Source organism: Lycium barbarum, chromosome 12, assembly GCF_019175385.1.
Source record: "Lycium barbarum isolate Lr01 chromosome 12, ASM1917538v2, whole genome shotgun sequence".
NCBI classification, from domain to species: Eukaryota; Viridiplantae; Streptophyta; class Magnoliopsida; order Solanales; family Solanaceae; genus Lycium; species Lycium barbarum.
Window position 1 is genome coordinate 97,511,157 of NC_083348.1, and position 10,350 is coordinate 97,521,506.

Genomic DNA, 10,350 nt, shown 5'->3' on the forward strand with positions numbered 1-10,350 from the left:
TTGTACGTATCAACTTTATCGTGCGATGACGAAAAAATAAGAAGCTTCAAACAAAAATCTTTCACATTCGGTTGAGGGAAAGAGGATCAAACACAACTCTATCATGATTCTTGAATTTAACAATACGTTTCCCCTTAATTATGTAGAGTTCAATTCCAAAATAATTGCTCCTCTGACAAAGATTTATCAGTTCGAATTCAAATACTATATAACCCGTAATACATTTTGGAATTGCTCCTCTGAGAAAGATTTCTTATAGATACCACCACAATTGACTCACATATAACTACATTCTTGGCCCAATTGAAGGAATTACACTTTCTCGAACTTAAGAGTCCCTCGAGTAATTCATTTAAGCCCAGAAGTCTGAGGACTTCAGCCTGATATAAGCAGAACTGAATGCAAGAAAATAACGAAATCCCAAGGAGAAAAAGGAAAGAATTCCTCATGAACAGAATTCCCAAGCTCAAGATTGAGACGGGCAGATTAAAGAGAACAAAAGTGGGATTGTTTATTTCCACAAAAATCCAAAACTGCCGGTCAATACAAGTGTGGGCTTATTTTTTAAGAGAAGGAATTATTACAAGCTCTAACTAATTTTCCTACCAGCGTTATGCTACTAACTAAAATCACTGTCTCAAATAGTCCCATAACACTAAGATACCCAAAGACAAGTGATGTAATCACAGCAACTCCAAACACACATCACATAGTCCAATCCAAAAGGCTAGTGTACATGCTTTTCGTTTTCCTTGTTAGAAGGTAATAAGTAACCATTGATCAATGATATACAAAAACCTTATTGAGCTGCAGTCACACTTTCAGCTTGGCAAATTCGACATGTTAACACAGCAAGCACTAGCTATTACGAAGCTAATATTGAAGCACAGACTCAAAGGGTACATACAGCATGATCTCAGCTTTCTGCCAATAACATTATCAATTATCTATGCTCGTGATACTCTTGTTTTTTACAAAACAATCGGGGAAGGTAATTTCCCGCAAAATGAGGTATACAATAAAAGCAACGTATGCACCCGTAAATGCTAAAACAACGGATGTAAACAACACCCCACTGACTGCAGAAGATAAGGAGTCCATCAAAAGATAGCCATTAATCAGCATAACCAGCGCAGCCACAAGCCATGATGTCACCTAAAAGAACAAAAGAAACATAAGATGTAAGCAGTATAAGAACCATCAAGCATGCAAAACTGGATCACAGTGAAACTACAGTCCCCTAACAAAAGTACAATTCTAAGAGACAATGATAAGCTTGGACGGATTATGTCTAATGAAGCACGATTAAGATTTTATCACTTATTCTGAACAGGGGCGGATGCAGTCAAGGCCCGGGGTGTTCACCCGAACACCCTCGGCAAAAAATTACAGTGTATATTTAGGGTCAATTTTATGTGTTCATGTACATATATTGACTTTTGAACACCCTGAACAAATGCAAAAATTGGTTCATTTGTTTTTTCGAACACCCTGATTGAAAATTTTGGATCCGCCACTGATTCTGAAAGCTGATAAAATTAATAAGCTATGATCTCAATCTTCATAACTACGCCTATAGCAGTTCCTTGAAATTTATTCGTTCAATCGAATCAAGTGATCAAGACAAAAGTAAATGTAGGAGATTTGATCTTCTCGGACAAGTAAAAATCTAAAAACTAAAATGATGTGAATCAGACAATTCCCACATCGTACTGCACTTGCTGATACTCTATAAAGGTTAGCAAAAAGACAGTACACAATTAGACAAATACCAGTAGGAAGAAGGTTCTCCAAGTCCTAAAATCTATCAACAATACATAATTTTCGACAAAATATACCAGTAGATTCTGTCAATGTCCAAGTGTATTTGGATTTCATAAACTGGAAAACATTGGGATTATATCGCAACTTTAGTGGTAGAAATGCATCATATCAAAAACAAATCTAAGAGTGGAACAAAAGGCACCTCTAACTTCAATCGGTTGACCACATCTAAACTAGAAGCACCCATTCAAAACTAAAACATAATTATAGTATTCCTCATCTTTTAATCAAAAAATTATAGTATTTGGTGTGACGAAATAAGTTAAGGATCAGGAAACTTGATAATTTAAAGATTAACAAATTCTAATCCCCAGACCTGTTGTGAAAATGATAACTGTTTATGAAAGATATCTCTAATATTTTGGATAAATTCCAAATTCAAGAGGAAAAGGATAGGAATTATGATTTGTGAGAATATCAGTTCACTCGAGCAGATCGTTTGAAGATAACAACATACCTTCAGAGTAGAGCCAATCTTGAAAACACCCATGATTTCTTCTCTGGATACAAGACAAAGAAGGGGGATCAGGGCAAAAGGGATTTGGACAGACTGAAGAATATTAAGCCACTCGTTGAGAACATCTAATGATTTCTCAGAGGTGTCAAAAGCAAGAGCAACGATCAGAGTTGGGAGGATAGCACAACTTCTTGTTATTAACGCTCTCTGCCATTTTTTCAACCTCATGTGCAGAAAACCTCCCATTATAAATTGCCCAGCATAAGTGCCAGTTATAGTGCTACTTTGTCCAGCAGCCAGTAATCCAATAGCCCAGATAGAAAGGATGGGGAACACTCCCCCACCATACTTTTCCTGAAGATATTGACCAGCATTTTCTAGGCCAATGCTATTGGCTATTTCACTACCATAAAATGACTTTGCAAACACTGTTGTAACAAACAGATTGATAATGAATGAAACTGCCAAGGCAATTGTCGACTCTATGGAGTAGTATTTAAGTGCTTCTCGAACTCTGCCGGTCTTATGGTGGTCAATATGTCTGGACTGCACTAGAGCAGAATGAAGATACACATTGTGAGGCATGATAACACACCCTACAATTCCAACTGCCTGCTTTATTGTCTTGGAGCTTAGTCTTGGAACCACCATACCTACAATTAGTTAGAAGACTTTAAGGCCTTGGATAAAAAATGGTTTATGATTTGGAAACTTAATAAGTGGGAGATCTTAATTTATTTTTTTGCGCTGCATTTTCTCACCAACAAGAAGTTCAACCCCATTAGGTTTCGTTTCTCCAAACATCCATGCAAATGAGACCGCCATAACTGCAATAAGGATGCCAAAGAGTGCTTCCAGCTTCCTCACTCCATAGTTTTCAAGAAATAAGAATATAAAGCTGCATAAGAAAAAAGGATTGGAAAGGTGGGTCATGAGCTCAATAGGGAATTAAACAACAACAACATATCCGGTGTAATACCACAAGTGGAGTGTGGAGAGGGCAAGATGTGCAGACCTTACCCCTACCTTTGTAGTAAGGTTATTAAACAGTTACATAAACTGCTATTATGCTTCTTCATTCAAAGAAAAAATGCTAACAGTTTTTTAATTAAAGATAAAGAAAAGGAATGACACATGATTCCCAAGTCTGGATAATATAGAATGCAACCCTGGGTGTAGACGACTATTTAAAAAAAAAAAAAAAAAAAAGTCAATCATTCAACTATACTTCAATCCAAACTAATTGTGTCAGCCATATGAATCCTCTTTATCCATTCCACTGACCATTATAAAAAAAAAAAAAATGAGAAAACTATTCTCTTATGTATCACTATTTAATTATTTGACCTGGAAAAATTAAAACCGTATCTTCTCCTCCGTCTTCTACTTCTCCATTAATTATATTTAAGTATAAACAAGTAACCGTGATAAACTACAGAATGAAAAGAGGCAACAAACAGAGCCCTTTCGTTAATCAAAAGCTGAAATGAATTACAATATGTTATTATTAAGACACTTAAGAAGTTAAACATCAAAGCGTTCAAAATATCTAATCGATAAAAAACCAGAGCTCGAATTCAAAAAGGATAACAAGAGAGAAGAAAAAAGAAGATACCAATCAAGAGCAGTAATGACAACACCAGACCAAAGAGGCAAGAACCCACGACTCAAAATCTTGATAGCAATAGCACTACCAATAACCTCTTGGATATCAGCTCCAATAAGAGCCAATTCAGTCATGATCCACAAAAGCAACCTAGCCCATTTAGGATATTCATCTCTACAAAGCTCAGCCAAATGTCTAGACGTAGCCACACCCAAACGAGCCGCCAAAAGCTGAACAAGCAACCCAATAGCCGTAGCCCAAAATAGTAACCATAACAGTGAATACCCAGCAATAGCACCAGCCTGAAGATCTCCTTCAAGATTTCCCGGATCCAAAAAGGCAATACTCATCAAGAAACCAGGCCCAGTAAAAGCCCATAGTTTTTTCCAGGAAAAAGGAGGTGTTTTTGTGAAATCTCCATCGTCAGGTTCGTTGAATCCGATAATATGGACTTTGTCGGAATATTCATAGGCTGTTTCTTCTTCCTCAAGTAATCTGTTAGCCAACAATTGTTGCTGTTCTTCATCGTGTGGAGGCATTTTTACACACAATATATTTTTTTATAAAAGAAGAGTTAGCGGTTAAAAGTAACAGGTGGGTTCGGTTAGTGGGGAAGTGATGCTCTTTATAGTGGTGGCTTTGGATCTTTTCTGGTTTTTCTTTTCACACGATAAGACGAATTTCTTTTCTATTGCACCTATTTTCTTTCCTCCATCCTTTTCATTTCCTTTTTTTTTTTTTTTTTGCCCCCATTTGATGTAAGTGTGAATTTATTTAGCTAAAAAATAAAATACAATATATATATTTGGGTAGCTCTAATAGTTCCTTATATTTATGAGCAGTTTTAGTCCTTTACATTTATTAAAATGAATATTTTTTATTTCCGATTAATATTTAACAAACATCATATAATCAGAAAAATTCCATAAAATCTAAAAAGCTATTCTTACTCAATCTATGTTATCATCATGACAAATAGTTTTGACGTTTTCTCTAAGATTGTGCTTGTAATTTTTTTTTTTATATTCCTTGCATATTATTCAACTTATAGCACAAGAAGCGGACATCTAGATTAGTCTCTGTTCTTTATATTTGTGATGAATCTATAGGCTATGGCCCGTTGATTGAGGACTGCGCTTCGACAACATTGAAGAATTTTTTTTACGATGACACTGTCCAAATTACAGTTATATTCTCCAAATTCCTAATTTTGTAACGAGACAGCATAAGTAGCTTTCATTTTATTACTATAAACAAAAAAATAATGATGAAATCCGATTCATCTCTTTCGAAGCGAGCCGTATAAGCTCGCGAAAACTGGAAATGTGATGTAAGATTGAAAAGAATTCACCGGGACCGGGTGTGTCGACGACACTTATGATGTGGACAATTATACAAACCACTCTTATGGGCCATTGTCTATGAGATAAAATTATATTTGGACATAAAATTTGAATTTCTTGAGTTATTTTTTTTTTATAAACATAAAAATTCCATAAATTGTAAAAATCATCAATTTTTTTTTCAATTCTTATACAATCTTACCAAATGAGTAAATCATAGTTCATAATAAAATTAATACGCTCCTAGAAGGCCTTTCTAAAAAATACAATATTAATTGATCAAACTTTAATGCAATAAAAAGAGAATATTTAACATGTATAGTAACGTAACTAGAGGTGTCAATATGGGCTGGCCCAGCCCAACCCAACCCATCCCTAAAGGGCCAAAGAATTAAATGGGCTAGGACGGGCTGACCCTTTTAATTGAAGGGCCTACAAAATGGCAGCCCAACCCAGCCCTAAGCGGGCTGCAGGTTAGGACGGGCCAGCCTTTTAAGTTTTTTCGTCTTCCGAAATAACATTTTCTAAGTGATTTTTGGTATAATTTGAACATGAAACTTTTGTCATATGAAATAGAATCTTCTACCACACCATTCTTAAGCAAAATCATATCATAGAAGAAAAAAATTTAAGAGAACAAATATAATTTATTATTTTTTATCACTAATTCAGATCACGTTCAAAAGAAATTAAACATAACATAAATTCTAAGACTAAAAAGTATTACTTTAGTTTCTAATTTACTACTTAGTAGTAAGTACATTCTTTTTTTATCATTACTTTTTATCTTTTTGTTCAATTTACTTATATTTTTTTAAAATTAATTAATTTATTATTCTTTTCTGGCCTCAAGGGCTGGCCTCAGCCCAACCCTTGAGGCCGGCGGGCCAAGAGAGGCTGGGCTTTTGAGCCTCACTTCTATATGGGCCAAAGAAATCCTAGCCCAACCCTACTTAAATGAAGGGTTGGGTTGGGCCGGCCTCGTGGGCCAAGCCCATATTGACAGCTCTAAACGTAACTACTCTTTAATATAATTCTCCCACATGGTATGAACATTATATCTGTCAACTTATGATTGGTAAATATATCTATCAACTTATGGGTCTTTTTTTTTTACAAAATATAAACGTATGGGTCGAAATTTTACATTTATATTTTTTGAAATCATGATTTCAAATCCCAAATCATGCCTTTTTTGATGATTTGGGATTTCATCTCATGAGATGAAATCAGAGATGAAATTGCATGTCCAAACGCTGATTTCATCTCATGAGTTAAAAATCGCATGTCCAAACGCCTACTTATAAAGATTATTTTAACGAGCAAGAAAGGGGATGCGCTAAGGCGCAACGGCTTTCGCGCAGCAGCTGCGCCGAACCCCTTCTATTATATATATAATCCTTTCCTGACATAATTGGAAGTTCCTATAATAAATTGATAGCTTTGGGAAAGGGAGGAAGGCGTTCTAGAGGACCCTGAACAAGAAGAGGCAAAGATGCCCTTACTATTTCATGACACAGCTACAATATCAGGATGAATCTAGTTATATTAGCAGGTTTAGTGAATAAAAATTAAACTGATATCAAAGCACAGTCAAATCTCTCTATAATGACAATGTTTGTCCGAAAATTTTCTAACTGCTATAGTGAGGTGTTGTTATGTATGTATGTTGTCATTTGATGTTTAGATCTCATTTAAATGTTATAAATAAAAATATGCAAAAATTTATTTTTATGTACTTTTTATGTTGAGGCTCTTCACGACAAGTAGCAGCAAGTTGAGGCTCTTCATGACATTAATGATGATTATCATAAATATCTTAATCTTTATTTTTATACATAATATATTTTTTACAAGATATTATTACACAATATTTGAGTTCAATTGTTATAGAGAGGTAATTTTACAAAGAATGTACCGCTATAATGAATGTCACTGTCGTTTTAGGTAGAATGATGTTATAGAGAAATAAAATATAACATGAAAGATCGGTTCCGGAAAAAATCAGATCATTACAGTGAAATGTTATTATAATGAATGACAATTATAGAGAAGTTTGACTGTAGATGATTTAAAAATTGCAGCCTAACAGTTAGTAAAGCGGGTGAAAATTATACGAAATCAAAGTGATGAAAACAAAAACAAAAAAATAGATAATTTTTAAGCTGAATGAGGGTTGTTACCCATATACTGTCGAAGTGCACATGATATATATGTCTAAAAATCACAATTATTAAAGAGAAATAAAGAACAAGGTAATTAAACAAAGTTAGCAGTTTGACAAAACTCAATATCTTTGACCTCAATCATATATTTGTGTTAAAAGAGTTACTTAATATTTATCCAAATTAATGTCCCATTTATATTCGTGGAGAGCGCGTGACTGCAGTGCACACTATCCAAAGAGCATACATTCTTTGAAAGGAATCTTGTTTTCCGGTCTTCATCATCCTCCAATAATATGTCCCAGTTTCATTCCAAAAATCCAACCTTGATATCATCTGCCAAAAAAAAATAAAAAATTAACGTGGCATTAATAAAGAAGGTAGAAATGGGTAAGTTTTGAGTAGGTAGGGATAAGAAAGGAAACTTCTGCGAAGCCGAGTCTAGCGTTGCCAAGTGCGAGCGTGTGCCGCAATAGGCAAGCGTGTGTTACTGTCGTGGCTGCTCAAGCTTCTCCTCTTGCGTTACACGACAAAATTCCAATCTAACTTTTCTTTTGTCTTTTTAAACCTTACACTGCCCTGCTTTATTGCAGATAAAAAAATTAATTGGGTTTATTAGAGATTAATTAAAGATTCTCTGAGAGACTATGGAACAAATTGATGTGCTCACCAACAGAATCTTTTTGGAAAGAATTGAAGAAACAATTGTTAAGTCTAGTGCACGCAAGTGCAAGGCATGAAAAGCACTGCAGCATTATTCCTAGAATTTCTGAATGGGTGTTCACGGTTCGATTGGATTTGGTTTTTGATTAAAATCAAACCAAATCAATTAAGTTATTTTTTTTTAATATCCAAACCAAACCAATCCATTATAGTATAAATTATAGGAATAACTACATGATATAACAAACAATAGTGGATATTGACATTTAACAGCTATAGTTTAATTTAATTACTTCTCATAGCAAATATTTATGTGTTAATACCATTTAGTAACTATATATATATATATACACACAAAAAAAATAGAATACTCATTCCACTATTCACTTCCAACCCATCTCTCTTATCTCTTTCCCCCCTCTTCTCCCCACTACCCCGCCGCCGGCCACCACCGCCACCGAAGCTCCGGCGAAATGCCGTGACCTTTCACCACCATCACCGCCCCTTCCCCTTTTCCCGTTCTTATTCGGCCATGCCCTTTTTTCCTTTCTTCTCCGGCGCCAACAAGGGGAAAAAAACTCAGATCTACGCCCGAAAAGCACCAAATAGCGACGGATCTAAGCATTGTTGGAAGCAAAAATAGAAAAAAAAACTCAGATCTATAACGAATCTGAACATTGTTAGAAGCAAAAACGAAAAAAATGTTGTTGTTGTATTAGCCGAAATTTTTTCCGATCGCCGAATTTTTTTCCGGTCAGATCTAGAAAAAATCTAGATTTTCACTGTTTTTGTTGTATATTTACCGTGTATATAATATTTTTCGCTTGTATTTGTTGTATACATACCGAAAAATATGGCGTACTTGTTAATTTTTTTGTGTATCTATGTTGTATACAGTTTTTTCGCTTGTATTTGTTGTATACATACAGAAAAATATGGCATATTTGTTAATTTTTTGGTGTATTTTATATTATTGGTGTATATGTATTCAGTTTTTTAATAGTTGTATTCATGAATACAACAAGCCAATTTATGAATACAGATAATTATTTTATGAATACAGTTGAAAAAAATTGTTGTATTCATGAATACAGCTAAAAAAAAAAAATTGAATACACATATGGGAGCTGGACTGATTTGCTACAGAACGTAAATATTGAAACATTAGCTATGCAGCTTGATTAAACCCTAAATGTTTGTCATTTATGTGAAATGCCCTAAATTATATTGGTTTTGATTTTTTCGATTTTATCGGTTTGATTCGATTTTTGCGGTTTTCGAATTTTAAGAATGTATTAATACAAAAAACCTTTGAATTAAATGGTAACTGAATACGACTTTGACGTGATCCATTCAAATCTAAGAATCTTCTTAATTATTTCATTAACTTTATTTAGGTATAGGCCTATGATTATGGGTATAGAAATTTCAGAAACATGACATCTATTCTAGTTACCTCCCTACATATAGCCTTTTGATATTACGCAGCCCTCCGGAAGTTTTGTTATCTAGACTCATCGTGTTTATGAAGCATTGAGAAGAAAACACAGAAGTTAAAACGGAAAATGATAAACAGAAAGACAAAATTATCTACCAAATCTTTTTAAATTTCAATTGCCATTTTCTTCCCTTTAATTTGTTACGGATAAAATGCTAGTTCATTAGTATTAATTCAGATAGCATGTAAAAGCGAGAACCGTAAAACTGGATAAGGGAAAAAATTTTATTTTACCTTTAGCAATTTTTTTTTTTACCTTAAATTTAAATGGGCTACACTTTTCTTTCTAATTATTTGAATTTATATTTGACTTGGTCTGAGCCAAAATTTTGAAGAATATATATATATATAATATTTTAAATATGTATGTATCTATCAGTTTGGTTCGGGTTTTTTTGGTTTAACACCAAACCAAATCAAATATTATCGATTTTTTAATATTTAAAATCAAATTAAGTCAAACCAAGCCGATTTTCGATTTATTAAGTCAATTTGATTCGATTTATCGGTTCGGATCGATTTTTCGATCTCATTTGAACACCCCTATCCGTTAGTTTAAATGGGGACCCTTTAAAATGTATATATATCGTGATCCTAATTCATAGCTTGTGCTGGTTCCTGCTGCTTTCTCAAACGATAAGTCACTATCAGGTCAACACTATGACACAGCATCAGCCATCACCTATAAGCCGTGCAAAATTATTCTACTCACGTTTAAAAAATCAGGGGAGACGGAGTGTCCGGAGCCTAAAGGACACTATTTTGAAGCCAAAAAATCAAAAGAGGTTGTGAAA

At 34.2% G+C, this 10,350-nt stretch overlaps 1 protein-coding gene across 1 annotated transcript; it reads right to left on the bottom strand.

The window, feature by feature from the left end:
• Nucleotides 1-486: 486 nt before the first annotated feature.
• Nucleotides 487-4,537, bottom strand: LOC132624946 (metal transporter Nramp3.1-like). The gene is made up of 4 exons (XM_060339712.1): nucleotides 3,897-4,537; nucleotides 3,043-3,179; nucleotides 2,282-2,934; nucleotides 487-1,155 (listed from the first exon to the last, which is right to left on the bottom strand). The coding sequence occupies exons 1-4, from the start codon at nucleotides 4,424-4,426 to the stop codon at nucleotides 940-942; spliced, it is 1,536 nt and encodes a 511-aa protein (XP_060195695.1). The 5' UTR covers nucleotides 4,427-4,537; the 3' UTR covers nucleotides 487-939.
• Between the last annotated feature and the right edge of the window lie 5,813 nt (nucleotides 4,538-10,350).